Source organism: Vombatus ursinus, unplaced genomic scaffold (genome assembly GCF_900497805.2).
Source record: "Vombatus ursinus unplaced genomic scaffold, bare-nosed wombat genome assembly UNPS02010284.1, whole genome shotgun sequence".
In the NCBI taxonomy this organism is placed as follows: domain Eukaryota; kingdom Metazoa; phylum Chordata; class Mammalia; order Diprotodontia; family Vombatidae; genus Vombatus; species Vombatus ursinus.
The window spans coordinates 13,367,468-13,395,279 of record NW_020950062.1 but is presented as its reverse complement, the minus strand read 5'-3'; the positions used below and the strand labels follow the sequence as shown (position 1 = coordinate 13,395,279).

General features: G+C 36.5%; 1 protein-coding gene across 3 annotated transcripts in view; it reads right to left on the bottom strand.

Annotated features, from left to right (window-relative positions):
• The window catches only part of CSMD3 (CUB and Sushi multiple domains 3), a 1,542,511-nt gene that overhangs the window by 738,026 nt on the left and 776,673 nt on the right, over positions 1 to 27,812 (bottom strand). For all 3 annotated transcript variants that reach the window (XM_027854053.1, XM_027854054.1, XM_027854055.1), the window contains one exon: positions 75 to 196. In XM_027854053.1, the coding sequence (XP_027709854.1) occupies positions 75 to 196 (122 nt within the window). The remainder of the gene's footprint in view (positions 1 to 74; positions 197 to 27,812) is intronic.

Sequence of the window (27,812 nt, the reverse complement as noted above, 5' to 3'; positions counted from 1 at the left end):
TATGAAAATCCTTGTTTTGTATTTTATCTGGTAATGTATAACTTTTTTTTGAAAAAATAATTTTTTTCACTTACCTTATTTGTATTCACTGCTGTGATAACCCATACACACTGTGCATTGCTATCATATTGGAATGGAAAGTTGGGAGATGTGAAGGTACCACTCGGTCCTTGAAGATTAGAACCACATGTCTTCACTGCAAAAAGAAATTGTGTCTTCAATAATATTTATATTCAATCCATGTATCAACATGCTAATACAATATATTTACAAAAATAATTTGGATACAAAATTGCACAATCATAACCCCACTGAATGATATTATAATTTCCCTTGTAATATTCTAATGCATAACATCAAAATTAAAATGTTGAGGGTTTTTTTTTCTGAGTTCACGAACTCATTTTTTCTAAATAAATTGAAACCTGGTCATGAATAATACATGTGAGACAAAATAAACTGTCTATTGATTTTAAATAGTTTAGTTTAATTTTTAAAAGGTAGACTGGTCTAATAATTTATTAACCAAACTCTACAAAATGAAAGAAAAGACTTGGATTAATTAAAAAAATTGGGTGGTAAACCATTTCATTGATTCAATTTATTGAGCACCTTTGGAGAATATGGCACTATATTTTTGGTATTACTGTAAAAATCAACTTTAGAGTTGTTTACACATATAATAGCTAATTTTCTTCATATATTAATATTCTTTCTCCAAAACAAAACCTAGAGCTATTATGATGAGCTACACAGATCAAGCTCATTAAATGCCACTTAATGTACAATGAGGGACATTAAAAAAAATAATGAATGAACACCTATTGGGATTTTTTTAAAGAGGTGATTTTTGCAAAAGCAAAAATATTGAAATTATCTTTAATCCAGAAGTCATAAAAAGCACTCTGAAGAACAAAATCAGTAGCTAGTACTATTATTGACTTTGATATATATCATTTAAAATTTTGAAAAGTGGTATACACACTCTCTCTATATATGCATGTATACACACACACACACACACACACACACATATACAGGGGGTTGTTTGAGGCAATCAATTAATTAATACAACTCACTGAAAGCAAATATCTTAACTAGGAGAGAACATCTCTATTAAATCATTCAGACAACAATGAGTTGAGGGGGTGAGTGAAGATCTTGTGCAATAAGAAGGAGCCACATTTACAATAAATATTGGGCTTTTCTTATTTCCAGGAACCCACCATCCTTAGTCCTTTATAGAGAGCCCTCTTTCAGAAGTTTCCTCAGGTTGCCGCTTTCAGTTAACCTGATTGTTTTAATGAGGAGTGCCATAGAAACCACATTTGGACTGACTTTGCATTAGCAGGGATCGATTCAGGGAAATTTCAGGTGTTGTCTGGTAGATGGACCAACAGGAAATTCGCCTAGACTTCCAGGAGAATCACCTATATTTAAGTGATTCTGGAAGAAATTTTGATGTGCTCTGTATAAGAAATGCATACCAAGAAATTTTGTACAGAACCTATTTGTATGACCTTTCTTCCAGGGCAGTTTGGTATCTCATGTAAAGGGAGATGACATAACTTTCAGTCAACCCCAAGCCCTTAATCTCGATGAGTAGCCAGACAAACCTTTTCCCTCTAACAAGGGAAAATTGATGTTCTTTTCCTTTTCTTTATTGTGTTTGAGTTAGGGATGTGCTTTTGTAAGCACCAAGACAGGCAGAAGGGAAAGGAAGTCAAGTAAACATTTATATACTGTTCACTATGCGCCAGAACTTATGCTAAGTTCTTTATTAATATTTTTCTATGTGAGTTAACCATAATAATAATAATAGCTTACATTTATATAGCACTTACTATGTGCCAGGAGTTGTGCTAAGCACTTTATAATTATCTCATTTGATTCTCACAACAACCCTAGGAAGTAGGTGCTTTATTTCCCCCATTTTACAGTAGAGGAAAACGAAAAAAGCAGAAGTGGCTTGCCTAGGAATACACAACTAGGAAGTATCTGAGACTGGGTTTGAACTCAGTTATTCCTGACTCCAGGCCCAGTGTTTTAACATCTGTGCCACCTAGCTTCCAGGAAGAGAAGGGAAAGGAAGGGAAAAGAAGAGTAAGCTCATTTTCTAAGTCCCTTGCTATGTTCCAGGCACTGGCTAAGCACTTTACAAATACTATCTCATTTGATGCACACAACAATCCTGGGAGATGGATGCTCTCATTGCCATCATTTTACAGTTGAGAAAACTGAGGTAGACAGAGGCTAAATGATTTGTCCAGGATCACACAGTTAGTAAAGCCTGAGGTCGTATGTGAACTCATCTCTTTCTAACTCCAGGCCCAGCACTCTATTCACTTTACCACCTAGCTGGCTCTATTAACCTATTAGAATTGCATTACCATGTTCTTGAAAGTTTACACAGTTCTTGCTTAAATAAATTTGCATTACGCAAATTCAACTTTAAATAGTGAATTCCGAAAGAAATCAACTTTCCAAACACACACCCACACACACACACACACCCCCCCAAATAAAAAGCCCCAACAAAACCTTATGTCCATTTTATGATGTAGTACTGTGTACTCTCTCTCCACTCCCACTACCACCCCCTACCACCAAAAAATCAAAAATAAAATAAAACCTCCAAATAAAAGTGGACTGAGGCATGGAGAGACCACCACTTCCCAGGCAGGGATCATGGGCTTGTCTTGAGAACTCCAGTGCTGAGAAGAGACCTGTGCCTGGCCTGGGTGCCTAGCCCCCTTGTGTCTGTCCACCCCACATGTCTGCAGTGTCTCTATGTGGGTAACTCATTTCTGTCCCTGACCTCTGCATGTAGTCTGTCCTCTCCTGTCTGTGTCTATGTCCTGCCTATGTCTGCCCACTAAATATTCTTCCTCTTGGTTCTGGACCAGCCAGGTGTGGTCCTCCTGCTCTCATGTCTCTGTCTCTGGCCCCCACTACTGCTTGAACCATATGCCAGCCCCTTCCCCCCTTACCTACCCCCTTCTCCATGACCTCTTGCAAATTCACATTAGTAAAATTACTTTTAAGTAGAGGTCTGGAGAACGGTCCACTCATGTGTAAAGAAAGAATTGTTTGTATAGGCAAATGTTAATGAATGGATTTGACTACAAATAGTGCCACTTAGGCTTTTCCTGGTACGTTTTAGCAGGAGACTCTGGGGAAAATATTCAAAATTGATCTTATAGAACTCCACCAAATCACTACAGAGCTATCCAGGTTTGGGAATTTATGGACACTGGTAAACATACTCCTATAAATTTGCTGAGAACAACAAATATTAAACTAGGGACAAAGTGTATTGTGTGGAGATTGAGTCAATCAATTAGTCACCCTACCTAAATTAATTATTGTAAGGTAAGAACACTTCTAATAAATGAGTCAATCAAAGGCACTGAATAAGTGGCAATAGGGAGACTGAGCCCAGAACCTGTGCTAGGCATAGATTATCCTACCTGCGTCTCATAATAACTAACCCTCTGAGGCAAGTATTGCAAGTATTACTATTATATCCATTTTATACATGAGAAAACAGAGACTCTGGGAGTCTGAATAACCTGCTCACTCCAGATAGTGTCAGAAGCAATATTTAAATCCAGCTCTTCCTGACTTGAAAGATAGCAATCTAAGAAGACAGGCAATACTCAAATTAGCCTCTTCTGTCTTATTGAGGAAAATTTTCTAGATCAAACTGTTCATTAATATGTGATCATTAATATATGATCAATATATGAGACAACCAGTAAAGTACAGTTCTCTTAAGGCTTTAGTTATTCTTAAGGTAGAAATGAACAATAGAACACTGATAACAATTGCAAAGTAATGATGAATAAATGCTGAGAAGATGGAAGAGAACTAGAATTCAAAAATAGTTTCACAAACCATTGAGACCTTTTATTTCTCAAATCCCTACAAAAAGTCTTCATCCTAATACCTCTTTTTAAACCCTGATTTATCAGTCCAAGGACAATGATAACTTCAAAAACTTTCCAAGTAAAGTCAACGATATCCCAATCTGTGGTTGTATGCGTGTGGTTTGTCCTTAGTTTTCAAAGAGGACCATGACATCAGGGATATGATGACGTGACTTGCAATTGACTATGAATTCAGTGAGGGAGGGCTGTGCAAAGTCACCAGCTTTACTTTTTCCTCCAGAGCCATCTGGGTCCAGTGGCCAGATACCTATCAAGACAACTGGAGAAGGCCCAGGATGCAGTGGGAGACCTTGGCCTTTTTAAGCTGTCTTTTCAAGTTCTTATTTTGAGTGAGGCAACACCCAGTGTCAGGCCTCTTGAAGAAGTGAGTTTACTCCAAAATTATCAGTCCAAGGACCATAACTTCAAAAACAATTTAAAAAACAGACCCCAGATTAAGAACCCCTGTTATAGACCATCTTTTCCATTCCCTACTCACTCACTATACAGATGCAGAAACTGAGATACAGAGTTTATATTGTACCACTCATTTTTCTCTGACTGCATTCTGTCTTTGAACATACAGCTCCCTGGAATATAGCCCTTTTAATGCTAAGATCCTGTTATTGATCTATGAAATAGAGGCAGTTTGACTGGATGATCTCAAAAAGTTTTTTACAGATCTGACATTCTATGATCTCCCTCACTCATGATTCCTTCTAATGAGTGTAATGAGATAAACAAAGATAGTTACCACATTTTAAAGCTCTGAATAACTCTGATTTTCATATGCCAGTGAGAGTAGGTATGTTTGTGATTATTAAAATGCTTATCTAGATGTGTATAAATGATGTAGATGACATTTTAAAAAGCTAATTTGGGAGAATATATATTTATATATGTTAGTTTTCACACTTGGATGACCTTCTCATGAGAGCTGGACAAAATCTACTTGTGACTCTTTCTTCGTGATAGCAGATGGTGACTGTAGTTTTGCTCAAAGTATAATCTATTAATCACTTAGTGTTCCTGCAGAGCTGGTGGACCAAATAGCCAGCCCAGTTATATTGTTTCTGTTGCCTCTTTCTGGTATCATGAAAAGTCGCCTGACCTGATTAGTTGGTTAGTCCTAATTGTCAGCTTCAACCACACTTATGGCCATCACAGCTGTATTAAGAAGAGAAACAATACCTAAGGCTTTCTACAAGGTAATATAATGGCAGACTTTAAAAAGTAATCAGAAGAAAATGCCAGCATCCTCTGTAATATGAAATAAAAAAAAAAACCTGAATCCCTTCCATCTCTCATATTCCAATATGAAGAATTCCACAAATAATTGTTGCCCTTATTTACAAAAAATATATATTTGGTCTGGGATAGAACTGATGTATCCCTCTCCCCTGGTCAGGCGGTGGGCATAAGGGCAGGTATAGAAATGGATATATTTGACTAGAAAATGATTATTTTCTAATACATTATGTAAGTGAATCATACAAGCATGCATCTCCCAGCTACCAACAATTTTTATCTAGCATATCAAAATTTCAATATGCACTTATTCATATTTACAGCTAAATTAATTTTGCAGTATCTCTAAAGCATCATCTAGAATCTTTTACTTGTATTTATGAAGAGTGGATAAATATTCAGTGGATGGTGAGATTTATCCACATGCTTTTTCTTTCCATTTCAGAACTTGTCTAACTCAGAGATTCTTAACCTGCGGTCTAGGGCCCTCAAGGGGACCATGGATGGATTTCAGTAGTCCATGAACTTAGATGTGAAAAAAAAATTACATTTTTATTTTCACTAAACTCTAATTGAAACATAGCATTTCCTTCAATTATTTTAAAACATCATTCTGAGAATCTGTCCACAGGCAAAAGGGGTCCATCACACAAACACAAACACACACACACATACACATAAGGACTGGTGATCTAGCCTTTCTTACATAGCCACTGAATAAATCATATAGAAATAAAATTTAATCAACATTTATATTGTACTTTCCAGTTTTCAATGTACATTAAATATATATGATTCTTTTTTTTTGATCCTCACAGCACTTTGATACAAGGCCCATAGGTGTTATCACCTCATTTTATAGATGAGAAACATGGAATTCAGAGAAGCTAAGTGACTTATCCATGGATATACAACTACTGACTCTGAAGCAGAATTTGAACCCAGGTCTTTCCTATCAAGTCTAACACATGTTTCACTACGTCACGCTGCCCCTCTAAGTAACAGCCATCAGATTCAACTTATATGTAACAGTTAAGCATTAGATCAGAAACACACTAGGCATTTAATAAAAGCTTGCCAGTTGATTGATTGACATGATATTTTCCATAAGTAGGCTGAATTTAGAGTCAGAAGAGAGGGTTAAAATTTTGATTCTGCCACTAGTAACCTGTGAAACCCTAGACAAATCAATTAACCTTGCCAGGCTTCAGAGTCCTCAAATGTAAAATGAGGGAACTGGACTAGATAACCTTGAAGTTCCTTTCTAGCTCTCTACATCTTCAACCTATAACACAGCACAAAAGCCCTAGCTTTGGGGGAATTTCAGTTCTCTATTTAGTTTTTTTTTTTTGGAGGGGTGATTATAAATAAAAACAGCTATGAATATTTTTGACTGAGTATAGGTATCTTTCATTTTTAAAAATAATTTACTTAAGATGTCCTAGAAGTCATTTTAAAACGTCACTAGTACTATTCACACAACAGAACTTAACACAGGGAATGACAACCTATAACATATGTGCCACAGATGGTATTTGAGAAAAGGTTGAGGCCAACCTTCAGTAAAAATTTGAAATGACAGTAACCACCATTTATATAGTGCTTGAAGGATTGTACTTGCGAAGCACTACATATTTTATCTCATTTTAGCCTCATAAAAGCCCTAAAAGTAGGTACTGAAATATTTCCAGCCCCATTTGACAGATGAGGACACTCAGGGTAAGAAGGGGGGTTAACTGACTTGCCCATAGTAGACTACCCAATGTAGAAAGTATGTACAAATAGCAAGTAATTTTTTTTAAATTTTAAACTTAAATATACAATAAGAAAATAAAAAGAAACATTATAAAGTTAAAAACAAAATAAGAAAAGAAAAGAAAAAGCATTACCATGTGCACAGCAGAACATAAGAGAAGATTCAAACTATGCAACAATAAATTTCCATTTCAAGAAAGCATACATGATAAATACTACACATTGCATTCCGAACTCTCCATCTTTTCTTTGCTTCCTTGTAAATTTTCTTTTGTTCTCTGCTGCAAAAGCAAGTAATTTCAAGGAAGAAAACTCTCATAACAGCTGGCATCAGAAAAAGAGTCAGTTGCTGATTTGTGCGCTGAAGGAAGCCAGAAATTCTATGAGGCAGAGGGTATATTCCAGTCCAGGTAAACCAACTGTTCCAAAGCAAAGATGTGAAAATATAGTACCATGCATAATTAGAAGACTAGTTTGACTAGGATGGAAAGTCAACGAAGGGGAGTCATATGAGATAACATGGGAAAGGTAGATGAAGATCTATATTATAAAAGCCATTAAATAAAAGGTCAAGGAATTTTTTTTTATTTTATCACAGAAACGATAGTCATTGAAGATTAATACTATTAAAGTAGTAACTAAAACTTTTCTGATAATGATCTAAAGAATAAGTGATTCCTTTCAAATATCTTGTTATAAAAAAAGTTTACTGAGAACAGGGAATTCAGCATACAAAGTCACACCCTAACGATAGAATAAAAGATATTATTCTACTTGTTCCTATATCCAGTTCTGGCATTTTAGAAAGTAGAATATACAAGTATGTCAGGGACATGGGAATATTGAAATATAGAAGAAGAAATATGTATTTTGAGTTCTACTCTTGGCTCTGTTACTAGCTATATCATTCTGTGCAACTAATTTAATATCTATGGAACTCAATTTCCTCACCTGTGAAATGTTGGAGGTGATCTAGATGATCAGAGGTTCTTTCTAGCTCAAAGGATCAAATTAATTAATGTTTTTAAAGCACTTTGTATACCTTAAATCTACTATGTAAATGTTAACAATTATTTTATTAATATTAATAGTAACAATATCAGTTAATAATGCTATTTTATGGATCTCTGAAAAACCTATTCACTACCTGACATCTCCTGTTACCCTAGTTGCCCCTCCAACTTGAATTACAGAAGACTAAGACAAAGAGTCTACTATTAACTATTTTAATTGATACGTAGGGAACAGTATTAATTTGACTAAAGCCAGATGGCAAAAATACTGGCCTATCTGGTTTTAGGAGAAATCAGTCCTTTGAGATTTTAAATCCTAAAGGATTTGAAAAGTATGTTATCAAAATTGAAAAATAGGAAGAAGGAAATCAAATGAAAAAAATAAAAAGAAAACATCAAAGTTGGATAAAATCAAGCTGCTTTTGTTATTTGGTTTTAACTCATCCAAATCCTAGGAGATTTGGAAAATGACATACAGGCATCTCTAGGATTTTTATTCATGTTATACCTCTGAGTGATATACCACAAACCTTACTTCTTTTTTTTTTTAACAAGATGCATTTGGGGTGAAGTAAAATTCATTTACATCATGTGAGCATTGACATGATATAGTTAAAATGGGTGAAAATAGCACTTGGTGGGAAATGAAGAGACCTATATTATTTCCTGGCCATGTGACTAACTGGCTATTTGTCATTAGGCAAGTCACATAGTTCTTTATTCTCTGATCCCCATCTCTAAAAATGGTATATTAATACCCTCCCAGCTCACTTCATAGAGTTATGAAGATCAAATCATACAACAGATAAGAAAACACCTTGAAAAACATAAGAATAGCAAAAAATCAAAATTGGATACTGTTTAATTATAGTAATTAGTTTAACCTCAAATAAGCAATATGAGAAAGCACTGCCCCATTTTCTGTTCATAGTTGCAAGACTGTGGGGGGTGGGGTTGAACATTTCATTAATGCCAAATGTCTTTGATATGTTGGTTAGTTTTGATTTTTTTCTTCTCTTTTTCCTTCTTTGCCTATAAATTATGGCTCTCAGACAGTGAGAGGGAAGAAGGGATATAACTGGAAATGTAGATGATATAAAAATAAAAAGCTATAAAATATTACAAAAATATTTAAAATATTACATTTACCATTTAGTATTAGAGTTCTGGCCTTAAAGTCAAGAAGACCTGCATTTAAGTCCAGGATCTGACACATACTTGATACTGCTTAACCTAGAGAAGATATCTACTTATATTATTAAGAGTTTTCTCACCCAGGAGTTTGCTATAGCCATGAAATCACAGATCCAGCACCTATCCCAATCCCTGTCTTTATAAATCTTAGCTATTATTCATTGATTCAACTATTCAACTACATGTATTAAATTCCCACCAAATGCAATGGATCTATTGGACAATTGAGAAATTACAACATTCTCTTACTCAGTTGTAGGTAGGATAAGATATGAGCACAAAAATAAAATACAGGCGCAGCTAGATGGTGCAGTGGATAGAGTACTGACCCTGAAGTCAGGAGGACCTGAGTTCAAATTTGGTGTCAGACACGTAACACTTACTAGTTGTGTGACTTGGGGCAAGTCACTTAACCTCAATTGCCTCACAAAAAAAAATACATGCATACATACATATATACATACACACACTCATACACACACACACACACACACACACACACATATATATATATATACTTATATATATTTAGAATATCTGCATTTGTTTAGTTGACCTACCATGCTAGGTGTGGAATTTGTCCACATCTCTGACTTTTACGAATTTTTATCTTCTTTCAAGACTCAGTTCATGTGTCACCTCATCTGTTAAGTCTCTTGAACCGTAATCTTCCCAATTGCTACTGTTCTCTCCCTTCTCAAATCACCTCAAATTTATGCCTCTTTGCATATATGATACTTTCCCAATAGAATACAGAGGGTAAAGACTATTTCTTTTTATCTTTGTGTCCTCAGTACCTAGAAGTGCCTCCCTTACTGAACTGAATTGAATAGATTTGGATAATGTAAGTGCATAAATATGCAAATAAAATCCTATAGAAGAAAGAGCATTTCAAGCTAGGGTCATCTAGGAAAGCTTCGTGGAAGAAATGGTAGTGGGCTTTTAAAGATGAATTGGTTTTAGCATTAGAGATACAAAGGCTCCAGGCAGCTGTATGTTCAAAGAAAGAATACAGTCAGAGAAAAATGAGTGGTACAATATAAACTCTGTATCTCAGTTTCTACATCTGTATAGGGAGTGAGTAGGGAATGGATAAGATAGTCTATAACAGGGGTTCTTAACCTGGGGTCTGTTTTTTAAATTGTTTTTTTTTTATTCTGATGACTATATTTCAATATAATTGGTCTCCTTTGTAATCTTATGTATATTATTTTATACATTTAGAACAATTATTCTAAAAAGGGCTTTGCCAAACACAATTTTTTTTCTTTTTCTTTTTAATTTATTTTTTTTTATTTTTAGTTTTCAACATTTACTTCCACAAGATTTTGAGTTCCAAATTTTTACCCCATCTTGCCCCTCCCCCCACCCCAACATGGCATGCATTCTGAATACCCCTTCCCCTAGTCTGCTTTCCCTGCTATGTCTCCCCCCCTCCCCTTCTATTTCCCTGTAGGGCAGGATGGATTTCTGTACCCTATTTCCTGTATTTCTTATTTCCCAGTTTCACGGGAAAACATTTTTTTTAAACATGTGTTTTTTTAAACTTTGGGTTCCAAATTTTCTCCCTTCCTCCCTCCCCACCCACCCGCATTGAAAAGGCAAGCAACTCAATATAGGCTATACATGTGCAGTTATGCAAAACACTTCCATAGTAGACATGCTGTGAAAAACTAACTCTATTTCCCTTAATCCTATCCTGCCCCCCCATTGATTCTGTTCTTTCTTTTGACCCTGTCCCTCCTCAGAAGCATTTACTTCTGATTACCCCCTTTCCCAATCTGCCTTCCTCTCTATCATTCCCCTGCTCTCTTGTCCCCTTCCCCTCCTGTTTTCCTGTAGGGTAAGACAGATTTCCATACCCAATTGAGTGTGTATGTTATACCCTCCTTAAGTCAAATCCTATGAGAATAAGATTCACTCATTTCCTCTCACCTTCCCCCAGTTACCCTCCACTGTAAGAGCCTTTTCTTTTCTGTTTTTTTTGTGAGATAATTTACCCCGTTCTACCTTTCCTTTTCTCCTTCTCCTAGTATAATCCTCTCTCATCCCTCAATTTTATTCTCCAGATATGACCCCTTCATCTTCATCTACCTATCTATCCATCTATCTATCTATATATATATATACATATATATAATGTTTCCCTCCAACTACCCTAATACTGACAAAGGTCTCATGAGTTACAAATATCATCTTTCCATGCAGAAATGTAAACAGTTCAACCGTAATAAGTCTCTTATGATTTTTCTTTCCTGTTTACCTCTTCATTTTCCACTTGAGTCTTGCATTGGAAAGTCAAATTTTCTATTCAGCTCTGGTCTTTTCATCAAGAATGCTTGAAAGTCCTCTATTTCACTGAATGACCATTTTTACCCCTGAAGAATTATACTCAGTTTTGCTGGGTAGGTGATTCTTGGCTGTAATCCTATCTCTTTTGCCCTCCAGAATATTATATTCCATGTCCTGTGGTCCCTTAATGTAGAAGCAGCTAAATCTTGTGTTATTCTGATTGTGTTTCCACAGTACTTGAATTGTTTCTTTCTGGCTTCTTGTAATATTTTCTCCTTCACCTGGAAACTCTGGAATTTGGCTACAATATTCCTAGGAGTTTTCCTTTAGGGATCTCTTTCAGGAAGAGATCGATGGATTCTTTCAATTTCTATTTAGCCCTCTGGTTCTAAAATATCAGGACAATTTTCCTTGATAATTTCTTGAAAGATGATGTCTAGGCTCTTTTTTTGATCATGGCTTTCAGATAATCCAATAATTTTTTAAATTCTCTCTCCTGGATCTATTTTCCAGGTCAGTTGTTTTTCCAATGAGATATTTCACATTGTTTTCTAATTTTTCATTCTTTTGGATTTGTTTTACAGTGTCTTGATTTCTCATAAAGTCACTAGCTTCCAGTTGCTGTATTCTAATTTTTAAGCTTTTGGACTTCCTTTTCCATTTGTCCAATTTTGCTCTTTAGGGCATTCTTTTCTTTATTGGCTTTTTGGACCTCTTTTGCCATTTGGGTTAGGCTATTTTTTAAGGTTTTATTTTCTTCAGTATTTTTTTGGGTCTCCTTTAGCAAGCTGTTAACTTGCTTTCCATGATTTTCTTGCATCACTCTCATTTCTCTTCCCAGTTTTCCCTCTACTTTTCTTACTTGCTTCTCAAAATCCCTTTTGAGCTCTTCCAAGGCCTGGGACTGATTCATATTTTTCTTGGAAGTTTTGGATGTAGGAGCTTTAACTTTGTTTTCTTCTTCTGGTTGTATGTTTTGATCTTCTTTGTCACCTAAGTAAGATAATATAGTCTGACTCCTTTTGCGCTGCTTGCTCATTATCCCAACCAATTACTTGAGTTTTAAACTCTTTGTTAAGAGTCTGTTTCCAATGTGGAGAATGTACTGTCCCAAGCTTTGGGGGTTTGTACAGCTGTTTTCAGAGATACTTCTAGGGACCTGAAAAGTGTCAGTTCTTCCAAGGTGCTATGATAAGGGGCAAGGTGTTTCCTCTCCACCACCATAACAAGCTCCCACCAGCACTCCTCCTCACCCCAAGACCACCCCTCAGAACTGTGACCCAGATCCAAGCTCTGGTAAAGCAAGAGATTCCTGCCTCAGCCCTGGCAAAGAGATCCTTGCAATCCCCCTCTGATCGGCCACTCGATTCCCCCTCAGTCTGTGGGCCGGAAGCTCAGAAGCCAGCTGCTGCCCTTGGGGTGGCTGAGATCTATCTTCTTCTCTCACTGCAGTAACAGACTTTTCCCACTGACCTTCTAAGTTGTCTTTTGTGTTCATGGGTTGAGAAGTCTGGAAACCGCCACAGCTGCCCGCGATTTAGTCCTCTGAGGCCTGCTCCAGGTTCGCTGCGGCCTGCGTGCCCATGCTGAACTGTGCTCCTCTCCCAGCCCAGTGCGATATACCTTTCTGATCAGCCACCCAGGTTGTCTTGGGCTGGAAATTTGTTTTACTCTGGTTTTTTTGGTGGGTTCTGCTGCTTTAGAATTTGTTTAGAGACATTTTTTTGTAGGTATTTGGAAGGGTTTGAGGGAGAGCTCTCCAGACACATTTATGACACACAAAAAGGTTAAGAATCTTTTGCCTATAAAGTTTCTTCTTCCTCTCAATCTATAATTCTATAATACATGTGTTATCATGTATTAATTTGGAGCAATGTGTAGCAAATTTAAAATTATAAGCGTATAATCAATGAATAAGGAGACTCACCCCCTCTTCAAATTTACTCACCATCTCAGGAACATGCCACCCTCTAAAGTGCAACCAACAGAGTAAGAAAGATGGACCAGCTTCAGAAATGTCACATCCTAATAGGTGATATATAAATCAGTTATTGATAATATGATGTCTTCTGAAACCCCATATGGAGACTATACACTAAAGTGTTTTTACAGTAAAACAAACTGTTAATTATGTAAAATATGGTAATTAGTTCCAGTCCAGTGGAAATATGCATTATGAATTCAAATAATCTGGCCACTTAGTGGTATTATTTGTACTAATCTGGGCCTAGCTATATTGTGTTATTTAGGCATATTGTATTACTAACACCCCTGACAACAGTGTAATTGTCTACAAAGAAAGAGGTAATATATAGCTGGAAGGGATCTCAGAGGCCTTTTAGAATACCTTTTCCTTTTACAAGTGAAGAAATCAAGGCTCAAGCAAATTAAATAATTTGCCCAAGATTAGATAAGTAGTAAGTGACAGAGGATGAATTTGAACCTAGTTCCTCTGACTTCAAAAGTAATGTTTTTTCCCCCCACGTTACCAGGATGTCTCTATGTCCAAGGGAATGTCAACATGGAGGAGTGGTAGTCTACTTAGAATCTATGGGAAAAGACAGCCAGCAAAACAAAAGCAAAAAAGGGTTTATTAGAGGCTTTCTAGATTTTTCAAGTGGGGTTGGTGCTCTGATTCTAATACTGGCATTAGTAAAATAGACTAAAAAAAATATTACCAGAATGACCAAGGGCATTTATCAGATTAAATGGTTTCTGAAAACATCCATTTAAAAGACCCAACTTCCTTTGCTTTAAATCTGCTCTCACTGAACAATCTTTTTAGCTTTAAGTTAGAGTTCTGGTTGGACCTACTCACTCAGTGGGAGTTCCTTGTACAACAAATCAAGTTAATCAGTTAACCTTCTGGTTTGGTTCTCTGCAAAATGTATTACCCATGTGAACTTTGCCAAGTCACTTTATATTTCTAGGCTTCAGTGTCTTCTACTGTAAAATGGGAGAATTGAGCTAAATGATCTTCAAGATCCCTCCCAACTCTAAAATCCCATATATTTTCACAGTATCATTAATTAGTTGCCCAGACCCTGATTATAACTGTTTGGGCCAATGAAATCCAAACTCTCAACCTTAGAACCAGATCCTTGATCTGTGCTAACTCCACCAGGATGCAGACACAATATTAGTGGGTATTTGGACCTCTTCCTCTCATCCATCTTTTAGCTACACAAATACTTTAGTAAGGATATAAATTATATACAAGAAATAAGAAGTAAAGAGAGAGACAGATTTCTAAGGATTTTCACTGTGTGTTGTACCAGTTGAATATTGTCAGTGGAATGATGGATCATGATCAGACTTACTGCTCAAGCAGTAGGGACATTAGATATCTTTTCAATCAGCAAACTTTTTATTTTCATTTTTCTTTTTAAAGATGGAAATGTGGAAAAGGATCTGACAAAAATAAACATAGCTACTATTTCAAAAATTATATTTGCAAATAACTATTTTCTTTTACCATTGTCAAAGCTTTGCTCCTAATCTAAGAAAGGAAACATTCTCACAGAAAGAATTCTGAAGAAGAGGAAGATAAGGCTGTTTGCCTTGCCAGATAGTTTGATGAGATAGACACCCCTAATAAAGTCTCCATTGAGATGAAAAAATGTTATTTGTCTGTCCAACATAGTTGTTCAAAATTTCTGGATAGAAGATTTTTATTGTCTGAGTCCATAGGAACTAAGCCTATTGTCAAAGAGAAAAAGACTCTATTAATGGCCAAATTCCAGAATTGGGAGCATCAAATGAACTGGCATCTCTATGCGTAAGCTAACTCAATATAATCTCAATACTTTTCAAAAAGAGTTTCTCTAAAACGGTGTTATCCAGGAAAGCTGAAGGGTTCTAACATCTTTCATATTTACTATTCCAAATTTCTAGTTTTTGCATCTGAACTATTGCTTTGTTGTTATTGTTCATTCATTTCAGTTGTGTCCAACTCTTCATGATCCCATTTGGGGTTTTCTTGGCAAAGACACTGGAGTGATTTGACATTTCCTTCTCTATCTCATTTTTATAGATGAGGAAACTGAGGCAAACAGGGTTAAATGACTTTCCCAGGATCACAGTGCTAGTTAAGCATTTGAGGCCCTATTTAAACTCACAAAGATGAGTCTTCCTGACTGCAGGCCTGGCCCTCTCCTGTGACTACATTAAACCTTAGCTGCTTGATTTTGGTTATATAGGATACCACCTACCCATCCCAAACTGTGCCCTACTTTGTCCCTCAGAATCTGCCAGTTCTGATCTTTCTCATTATCACTAACCTAGGTCTAGGTCCTCTTTGACTCCCATCTCCATTACTACATCCTCTGGCCCACCTTCACAAACCAAAAACAAATTGAGCAAAGAGTTATGATCTGGTATTATAGATTTTCCTTTTTGGACTGTTCTATTTCTCATCATCCTATAGAATTACCTGGGGCACTCAGAGTCCTAATGACTTGCTCAGGTTCACATAGCAGGGCTCTTGACTCTGAGGCTGGCTCTCTAGTCACTATGCCATGCTGCTACTTAACAGCCATGGATACAAGGACAAAAACAAAACTCTTGCTTTCAAGGATATTAGAATCTATTGGACATGGGGTATGTCCTCATCTGAATTATCAGTGTTTCAATCCTGGTATAGCCACATCCTGAATAAATAAAATATAATCAAGAAGGTGAGGAAGGAGGAACAAAATGATAGAAACGACTTTGTTCCTTCTCTTGCCCCTTCCTCGCACCGCACATTGTCATCCCTTTATGTTCTCTGAATTAGAAAAGTTAGACATTGGCTATGCCAGCAGGAGCCTTTAAAAACAAAATTAAACCAAACTAAGCCGACTGTGTACTAGAGATGGTGAACAATTCAGTCTGAAATTTCCAGGCATTCCAGGGAGCACAAAGCTATGTGGAATGTGGCTCCTATCAGTTGGGGTGAGGAAATTTTCTAGACTCTTCATTAACCATAATACCTTACAGTACTCCTTGCCCCATAGGAGACACTGGGAACTCTTTAATTTGGTGATTTGAGTTAGTTCTAGGCAGAAAGCAGAGACATCTATTTTCTAGCAGACACAGAGAAAAAGATACAATAGTCAAGGCAGGAAGCAACTTCAAGAAGATAGCCTAATGACAGCAATCAGTCATTAGTAATTTATTAAGAATTAATTATATGTTAGGCATCATGTTAATGACCTGGGGTGATAAATAAACAAGGCCTGTGTGCTTCTTGAGTGCAGGAACTACTTTTTGCCTTTCTCTGTAGCCCTAGCACTTAGCATAGTATCTGGAATATAGCAGGCCCATAATATGTGCTAGGATTTTTTTTAATACACACATTAGATATATACATTAAATATACACATTAGATAGAATAGAGGCATCTAGGTGGCACAGTGGCTAGACTGCTGGATTTGGAGTCAAGACAACTCATCTTACTGAGTTTGAATCTGGCCTCAGACTAGCTGTGTGACCCTGGGCAAGTCACTTAACTCTCTTTGCCTCAGTTTCCTCATCTGTAAAATGAGCTGGAGAAGTAAATGATGAACCACTCCAGTATCTTTGCTTCAAATGGGGTCATGAAGAGTCAGAAAAGACTGATATACAGAATAGATGAAAGGTAATCTCAGAGGGAAGGCACTCCCACCTGGGAAGACTATGAGAGACCTACTTCAGAAGGTGGAATTTGAACTGAGTCTTCAAGGAAGCAATGGAAACTTAAGAGGTAGCATTAAGCAAGTAGAATATTACAGACATGAGGATAGCAAAGGCATGGAGGTAGAAGATGAAGTGTCATGTACAGCAAGGGGGTGACAGACTACCTTAGAGAGTCAAAACCTGCCCTCACCCTGTTTTGGTGTTTTTTCTTTAATGATGGCAGTATCTAAGAATGACTTTCAAATGTTTAAATACACTATTTTATTTAAAATATACTTTAAAAACATTCTTAGCTCCCTGGCAATACAAAAACAGTCAATGGGCTAGATTTAGCCCTCCAGTTGTAGCATGCCAACTCCAGCTGAAGGGAGAAAACTAATCTTAGCAATAGAGAATTGAGTTGCAGAGAGAAGACCTTGGGAGACCAGCTGAGAAACTTACTCAGAGGAGATACTTTACCTAGTGCAGAACAGTGTAAGGATTCTGTGACAAGAATGAAGAGAAAGGATCTACAAAACTTGCAGTACTGAAGAGGTGAGCTGCATGTGGTCTTTTATATATGTGCCTCATTATACTTAACATCTAGATTTGTGCCTGTTACCCCAAAGATATTACATATATCTATGGGAAAGTATACCCCAGATTTATGGAGAGAGGGATGTTTTCTATCTACTGGCCTTTTTATGCCATCTTGTTAAATTCCTTAGTCTTGAAATAGTTTTGTCTATTGGCTAAAGGTAAAAGTAAAGTCTGTGAGTTATTGTTGGACGTCTAGACCCAGAGAACTAATTACATTTTAAAAAGCAAAAAAAAAATTTGACTTTATAAAGCAGTTAAATTTCAGGTGATTACTCACATTATTTTTTTAAAAAGTATTATTTTGTTTACAGAATATTTAAGGTTAGAGTCTCTAAGCTCCTTTGGGTCAAATACTGCCTTTGTATCGCCACAGCCTATTACAATTCCTTTGGACACAGTTGTTTCTTAAGTTTAGTAGTAACTATTCTATAGAGATACTAAAGGGTAGTAAACTATTAAACTGAAATGTTAGAAACATCAGCTAATTGAAAATTAATCAGAAATTTTGATAAACATAGAAGAAAAGCTGATATAAGCCAATGGGAAAATATGACTGAGTATAATCAATCAGTAAGCATATATTGTTTACAAAATTGCTTTACTCAAAGAATTTCAAAGATTCCTAGAGTATAGAAGAAAAGGATACAAATACTGTTATTAGATATTGTAAAAGCAGTCTCTAAAACATACATACACACACACGCACAGAGTTTTGGTTTGATATGTCATATTTAACAGCATCATAATTATTACCATTATTATAAGTTCTTCCCTCCCCCAACACTGTGTTCTCAGAATATTTCTGCAATTACACCAGATATCTAAGTACTTTCTTTTTTTTTCCTTTTTGATACTTCACTTTTAAAAGTTTATTTTAAAAGGCAGTAGATTGTCTTCCCTTACAATAACTTAAACAATAGCTCTGATACATTCATATGCATTCCATAAACACATCTATCTATTCTATAGTTCTTTTTGATTTAATAATCCCTCATTGAGCAAAGGCATTTGACAATTTGTTTTCAACCATCCCTGCAGCAATAGATCTGCTATCAGTTCCAATAACAGATGTCAAAACGGAAGAGCAGGTCACTGTATCTCTGAACTATTTCCTAAACATTAGAATGGGTTAGAATTAATATCTCCAGAAAGATCACATTATCATCCAGTGACCACTAATGCATTTTTCCTCAAACATAGCATAAGGTTTAAAAAAAAACAACACAGTCCTGTTCTTACACAGGACACATCTATCATAATTATTTGGTTATTGTCACAACCAGGGAATATCTGGTCGATGTTTGCCTTTCCAATTGCCTCTGATTTTTAAGACCATTCATTTCTTAATAGTACTAGAGTAATTTTCTATACAAGAGGGAAATGGCTTCTCACTAGTCATACTGCTGACTTGAAACAGAAGCCTAAATGCAACAAGAGACAACCAAGACTGTTACTAGGCCACAGAGGAAGAATTAGACCATTCATCCTCGGTGTTCTCAGTCAAAACTATTTATTCGGACTTTTTAGCTACCTCCTATTATTCTGGTTTCTGCATTCCATGCTACTGATGACCTTGAACTGTGTGTGTATGTATACTGTGTGTATGTACCTATGCACTGTCAACCCCAAAAATAGAGTTTGTTCTAAGAAAAACAAATGAAAGAGGTTGTGTGTCCATGTTTAATTTCTCTCAAGCTAGCTTGACATGCATTGCATGAGAGTTACAGTACAGAACTGGCTTAATTTGGGGCTTGAGGGTGCAGAATTATATGCCCTTTGAAGAGTATGGGTTCCCAAAGGGTGCCAATCAACTCTGATTGGTCAACACAGTGGGAAGTGGACTATATTAAAATGAGGGTCTTGAGTACATGATTTAGGTCACTTAATCCTGGTACAACACTTTTTTAAAAAAACATTTTTCACGATACATATGTACTATACATGTATACATATACACAGTACTATGTATGTATACATATATGCACATTTATATAAATATATAATACATACATATATGAAACTGATCTGAAAAAAAAACTTCTTTGATATAATTATTATATTAGTTCCTTCCATTTCCCCTCATATTCCTTCAGCCACCAAAAGCCCAGTAGCAGAGTAAGAAAGAGGGATATTTGGGAGCCAGCAGTTACGTTCCAATGATCTAAGGGTGCTTCTATTTTCCCTACCAAGATAAATGTGCCTACAAAGGAGGATGACTTGGGGGAAGGGGGGGGAAATGGTTAGAATTATTGAAAGACATACTAAGTAAAGAGATATGGAGAACACTTAGCTGTTTATAGTTAGTGAAGCCTAGACAAATTATACCCTTTTACATCCCTTGATACTACAAGAAATTGTGGATGTGATGCTAAATTTTATGACAGAATTTAGAGATCATGAAATTCAGGTCCTCCACCTAGAGACCCTCATATTGATTTGCATAAACTGGTTTTAAAGGGAAGATTAGGGAAGTTGGGAAGATGAATGAAAGGTTTTAAAAAGACAAAGAAGAAGGTGTTGACTGGTTAGGGTGGGAGGCCCTAGGGGCAATGTCTAAAAAAATCCCAATTCAGTAAGCTCTTTGCCAAGTTTTGAGGAGGAGATCTATACTGGGTGAGAGCTAGGAAACCATCCATCATTCAATCTGTAAGTATTTATGTGTTAGGTACTGTGCTAGGCTCCGGGGAAAGAAGACACAATGAAATGACATACGGAGTTTGGAAGTTAGAACCTGCTACAGAGAGAAATCGGGAGAGAACCAGTTTAATTGATTTTTTGTCCAGTTTCAGTTCAAATATATTTATTAAATGGCTATTGTTTGCAAGCATAGGGTAATGAATAGAGTGGTAGGTTTCAAGTAAGGAATTCGTGTATAAAAATCAAATCCTCTTTTCCCTCCAATTCCCAGGCCTCCCCTCCCTTATTTCCCACACACTTACCAGCTTTCTGACCAGTGTGTGATGGACTCCAAACAAATGCCCTCTTCAGCTCCTTTCTCCCCATGAAAGCAATATTGTGAGAATTACTCAGATAAAGATATGTGTGTCTCAGACAACTCCCTTGGATTTAACTATTAAATCCTAGGGTTGGTTGTAAACTGAAGGAATCTGGAGGAGGGAGTTAGCTCCTTATGCTGATGAAATCATAGATCCTTGGTGTTCTATGTATTCATCTATTTATCAGGCTCTATGTTATATATGGGAGATACACAAAAAGAAAGTTAAAATGGACACCTAGCCTCAAGAATTTTACATTCCATTGGAAGGATATAGCATGTAAACTTATAAATACAAGATTGCTAGAGTAGATGTGGACTGACTGGGCTCCTTACTTGAGCTTAATTTTGAGAAAATCAAATGTTGATTTTATTTTTGATTCTATGTTGTAATTGATTCTATTCTGTAACTGCCTGAGCTTTGTTTCTTTATCTCTGAGTTAAGTTCAGAAGTTCTGAGTCCAGAAGTTTAGCTCTCCTTTCTGAGTTATTAAAAAGTTGTTTTCCCTATAAATCACTTTAATTGAAAGAAAACTGTTATCTCTGCAGCACTAGCTTCCCTTGTACATAAGGAAGAAATGCAGGTGTATGCCAGGGAGTCTGGTCTGTTATCTTTGCAAAGCTGGCTGTCCTTCAAGAAAGTTTGGTCTGTTATTGAAGTGACACTAACTAGCTATGCAGGTAAACACCACCAATGAGCTTTCCATAGCAACAATATGCAAGGAGTGGTTGTTGCTAGCCCTGAATTCTAGACTTCCATCCAGTTATATTGTTTTCTATCGTCTATTGTACTTCAGATTTTGTATCCAATCATCTTGTTTTTCATCCAAGATGCTTCCTGTTCTTTGTTCTGTTATACTTACAAAAACTATATGAATGCTAGTAGGCCCTATCTCAAGGTCTCTTGGCTGGTTGAGAGTACCATTTTATTTATAATTGCAAGCCTTACCAATAAATTGAATGTGCTCAGAACTTTATGCCTCAATTTACCTTAATTTCAGTTGACAATTTTATAGTGAGGATTTATCATAATAATGAACAAAGTTGCTGCCACTGCTTCTGTTGCTGTTGTTTTATAAAAGGTTTGTTATGGCTCTATGTTGCATGTGCACAGAAAAGATGGCTATTCTGCCAAATAAGTAATACTCATCCTATCCCTTACTTATATTACAGGAAAGAACAGAGGAAATAAAAAACCAAAAAATTAAAGAACAAAACAAAACAAAACCTTTTTTCCCCTTAAGTTTTATTCTAGTTTTAAATAAAATATGTTCTTATAAGTCTCTCAACTCTCCAATTATAGACTAACCTAACAAGAAGCAAGCATTTAACACATTTCTTTACCTTCCTATTTTCCATTTAAAGATAATGAACACAGAACAATCAAGGGTTTGTGGTTTCTGCTCTTTATGAGCAGCTTTTGAGCTCAGTTCCATCTTTGTTATGGGACTTAAGTCTAACAAAGCAAAGGAGCTGACAGGTATGAATTTCTGTTCATAAATACTGAAGATTCCTAACATGAGCTTTGTTAGTGGCATTAATAAGCTAGAAAAGAAGATCTCACTTGCACCGGTAACCTTAATCTTTATGTCTGCATGAAGGAAGACATATCAGTGTACCTGCATGAGAGAAGTCATCTTTTTAAGTTAATCATATTCCAATTATAAAATGAAAGATTGTTATGCCACCCTTATTGTATATATTATGCTAGCTAAGTAATAGAAAAAATAGGGCTTTTAGTGGTATTTTATTTATTTTTCTATGTCTTATGGTATATATATTGTAAAAAGAAAGATAATTAAAAATAGTATCAGCTCACATAATGTGTTACTTTTCCAGATTACTTTAAACTTTTATTTTACTTTTTTGTTTGAAGAGATGATGATTTTCAAGCTAAAAGTTACCTTAGAAGTTATCAATTCCAATTTCCTCATTCTTTTTCATAGATGAAGAAAATAAGGGTAGGAAGGCTAAATGATAAGTTTAAGACCAGTGCAGTAATATGAGGCAGAATTGACATTAGAATCAGTCTCTCTATTTTCAGTTCTATGGAGTTGTTTTATACTGAAGGAAATACCTGTTAAGAGTCAAAAGACCTGCATCTAGCATCATAGATTTCAACCTGGATAAACTTTTAGAATTTCTCAGGTTTATTTGCCTCATTTAACATGTGAAGAAACTGAGGCCCAAAGACATTAACTGGCTTGACCAGGGTTATAAAGCTATTTAAGTGTCATAGATGTGATGTCATTCTGCATCTTTCCAACTCCAAGTCCTGGACTCTATCCACTCTACCACAATGGCCATTTGTGGCTCTTTCTACAAGCTAGCTGTATGATGTTAGGCAAATCACTTAACCTCTCTGAGTTTCAACTTTTCCACCTCTAAAATGAGACAATTAGTCTACAAATTCTGAAAGGTTGCGTATAAGGGTGGTGATTTCAAACCCATCCCAAATAAGGCAACCATGAAAGGTCCAGACATCTGGTTTGAATTAATCAATAAATGGGTATGAACTTGTTGCAAACAAGTCCTTTAACCAATTTGGGGTGTTATGATCATTATCATTGGATGAATGCAGATGATATCTCATAGAAAATATTTGTATAGGTTAAAGAAAGTCAGTCATTTCCTGTAGGTCTACATATTATACAGCAGGACATTTTAGAAGTGAGAAGTCCAACAGTGAAGACATCAAGCATCAGGTGTTTTCAGGCTCAGGGGCACCATGTATGTATACTAGAAAGTGTGTTTGGGGGGGGGGATGTTAATCTTTCCCTATTCCCTCACTCTCTCTGCAACTGATAGTCTTGAAATCGGCCTGGAGCACTGGTTGTTGCTCAAATGGCTTGACCCAGGTCAAACACATGGTATGTGTCAGGGCCAATGCTTATATTCACATCTTGGTGGTTCTGAAGAGAGGTCTTTATCCATTATTCCATGCTGCCCTTCTAATTCTGGGAATAGTAATTGAGTTGAAACTATATTACCATTCCTGAAAAGGACATGCCAATTTGTTGCCATATTATTCTGTTAACTAACCCTTCTCAGATTGAGATGCAACTCCATGGCCATGATTCTCCTATATATAATATCTTGCCACATTAGAATATAAACTCTTTGAGGGCAGGGACTGTCTTGCTTTTTGTGTATGTTAAGGAATTTTGGTACATGTTTAGACCACCTAAGACCAACTACCCATCTGAACATCATTAGAGATTTTTGCTGTATTCACTTATAAGGGTAAAAAAACTCTTTACTCATACTATATGATAAGAGGGAAGGGGTGAGGTCAATCTCCTTCCCTTTCCCCATTCCCTTAGGACATATGGCCTCAAGAAATGGAAGTGGAGCTTTGATATTTTTGTTTGTTCTTCTTTCATTACAGGTACAGGAAATGAAGTGTGACCCAAGGGGATATGAGAATCTAGGAATCTGAGACATATGTTACAGGCAGCCCAGTAGCAAGAACCTGAGGAGCAGGAGTCTGAGCATGTATTTCAACTTAGTGAGAATAATGCTATATAGGAATTGATGTAATCTCCAAGTCTACTCTACCTCTCCTTCTCTAAAGACTCAAGTGGTAAGTGTCAGAGTACAGTACGTCCCAATGGATTTTGGTTGAAATGTTTACATGTTTGTTCTAGCCTCATCCATGAAATAAATACCCCTTTGTAAAATCTAATCCAATGATCCATGCTCTTGTGCCAGAAAGGCTATTACGGTCCAGGACCAGCCAGGCTAGGCTTCTTTCATCTGCTCAGGGAGTCTACTTGCTAATCAGTCTCTCCAGGTGAAAAGTCCTCAGATTGGGTGCACTAGTGCCCTTTGCCTCTCCTTGGAAGGCTCCTAGAAGCCCAACATCTTCCATCTGCCCTAAAGTAACTACTTCCATTTTCACCAGCATAGGGCATCTCCTACCTCTTTCTGCTAGCTCAATCTCCCAACTCAAATGTAGAGAACTTCTACTGAAAAGAAGAGTGACCCTTGTCTCTTTGATTTCAGGCCTTCTATCTTCTGCTGTGCCTGTCCTTGGAGGGAAGAGGAGTGGCATTCTCTACTCAAGGAGGTTCATTCTCACACCTAGTTATACCCTTCAAATCTTAGCCACTCGGAACTCTTGTAGATCATCATCCAAACCCCAATCCTTACCCTCTCCCTGTTACCCAATTTCTCATTCCCATCCTCAGCCCCCCTCCTCTAGTTTTCATCTTATCTCTACCTGGTCCTTCCACTGTGCCCTCTGAAATATCTATTCCATACGTAAAAAAACACCCCTTCATCTTAAAGCTTTTCCTTTCCCACTTACCTTTTCCCCAATAACACAGTCTCCCTGCCCACCCTGTTTAGTACTGGCTGTACCTTCACTCTGCAGGTTAACTTTTGAGGTAGGGGACTTTGAATACTCTTTGCTCCCTGTTGCCATTTCCAGGTTCCTCCCTTTTTTACATCACTTAGTAAGCTCTCTTCCTTTGAGCTTTATGCTGTTTATATCATTTATATCTGGGGTATAGGGTGTGTTCATGGAAGACTAGTACCTCTGCTATGATGACTGCTGAGCCCTTTCCAGGGCTGCTTTCCAACTTTGGTGTCCACCTGATCCACTTAACTCTCACCTGTGGCTCCAAGAAGCTGTAGCAAACACACCCAGCTCTGGCCTGAATACCTGGGCAGGTGAGAATCCTACCCTGCAGTTGAAACACACATGCATACACATACACACACACACACAAATTTACAAAAATTCTGCAAAGATGATTCCACTCACCAGCGGTACATGGAATGTACACACACTAAAGGACAACACAAAATCCAGTAGACTTGAAAGATGAACAGTTCTTATTTTTCTTTTTTCAAAAAAAAAAAAAAAAATTCAATTGATCCCCCATGCCTGGAACACTCTCCCTCCTCTACTCTGCTCTGACCTCCCTAGCTTCCTTTAAGTCCCAACTAAAATTTCGCTTTTGTATAAGGAAGCTTTACACAATGCCTCTCTTTATTCTAAAGCCTTCCTCTTGTTAATTATTTCCTCTTTATCCTGTATGTAGCTTGTTTTGTACATATTTGTTTGCACTTTGTCTCTCCCATTAGGTTGTAAACTCCTTGAGTGCAGAGATTGTCTTTTGCTTCTTTTTGCATCCCCAAAGCTCAGCACAGTGCTTAGAAGGTAGTAGGTACTTTATAAATGTTTATTGATTGATTGATTGATTGATGCTAAGTGGTTAAATGGAACTGGGTTACAGTCATTGGACCCTTCACATTGTGAAACATAATTGGTGAGGGTTTGGGACAGTGGCAAAGAAGAGAAACTCTTCAAGCCCTTCAGAGTACCTAAAGAAGGGGTGTGTGTGTGTCTGTCTGTGTGTGTGTGTAGAAGGAGTAAAATATAACCATCCTAGCCCTCAGACAGTAAAGCCAGAGTTAACTATTTTACATATATGTATCCCCAGTCCATAGTAAAATTCCTAACACATAAGTTCTAAAGAAAAGCTTTTTTTCATTCATTTTTAAACACATGCAAAGAAATCACTTAAAACACATGCACACATCCCCCTTTTCAATTAACATATAGGATTTTATACTAATTTCAGGGTTTCCAAAATGCATTTTCCCCCCAAAAAATCACTCAAATAATGGAATTACCTCCTCTAGAGGTCTTAGGCATAACATTACTGTGGTGATACCAGAATCTACAGAAAGATTCAGTCATTTATCATGCCATAAGGACATTCTGTTTTACCCAGACAGGAAGCTAAGCTTTGACCTAACACTGAAGACTCCCTAATCATAATCTGAAGGGCAGTGCTGCTCAGCCCAAACTTCTTCAGTTTTTCTTACTCCTTACTGGCATGAAGCAAATAATTCTGTAAAGCAACATACAAGATTCCATATACTATGCATGTGGTAGAGCTAAATATTAGACTGGTATTAATTTTGTAGAATATCAATATAGCATAATGTAGTGGTGTCAAACTAAAATAGAACCAGGCCATTAAACCATATTTAAGGAACCCTAAGGGTTGCATGTTGACTTCAAAAACCACATATTAACATTTTCTATTACCTATTTATTTTTATTTATCTTGTTAAATATTTTCCAACTACATTTTAATCTATTTTGATGGCACTCAAGTGTTGTAAAATATGTTTGATACCTCTGGCATAATGGATACTGTTCAATAATTAAAGTAAACAAGTTTTAGTTCCAAATCTCACCTCAGATCCAAATAGCTATATGATTCTGAGTAAATCACTTAACCTCTTTCAGACTCAGCTTTCTTATCTGTATAATGAGAATATTACCACCTATAGTAACTAAATCAACAGGTTGTTGTGAGATCACATGAAATAATGTATATAAATTGCTTTGCAAACCTTAAAACTCCAAATAAATTCTAGTTATTGTTTATGTTATCATTGTCATTGTACCATACAGTCAACAGAGTATTGGGCTTGTAGTTTGGTGAAGAATAGGTTGAAATCTAGCCTCTGATACTAGCTGTGTGACCCTGATTAATCTGGTTACTTAAAATCTTTGTGTCATCATAAACTCACTAAGACTTAACAATTAGGTCATGGAAAGTTGGGACATGATTGTAGAGGGAGTTCCCACACCTAGAATGTATATGCTATATATTTCCTGGTAAAGGTTTCCAAATCAGTGGTAATCTATACTCAATTAGAAAATTAAAAAATAAATAAACAAAAAAAACAAACAAACTAGTGATGCTGACATGAAAAACCTTGTGAATTTTAAGAATTCTATTTGGGTATTTTTCTCCCTTATTAATCCACAAAACAGGCATGTCAATATACAATATAAATGAACTGGAGAAATTACCAAGATGTTTACAGAAATGCTAAAGGCTTGTGTTTCAACTGTAAATAAACAGACATTGAGACAAAATCAATTACATGACTAGGACCTTTGATTGTTGGTCATGACTGAATATCAAAAACACTGGGGAGAATGATAAAAACCAATTTAAGTCAGTGTCTGGAACTATCAATTATTAGCTCAATTTTAATAATATTTAATTGGACACCCATGTCTCTATTTCTTCATGAGAAGCTGATAAAATGTCAGAAGTGGAGGAACAATTAGGACTAATCTTCAAATACATCTGAGTGTCATCTGCATAAGAATGGAAA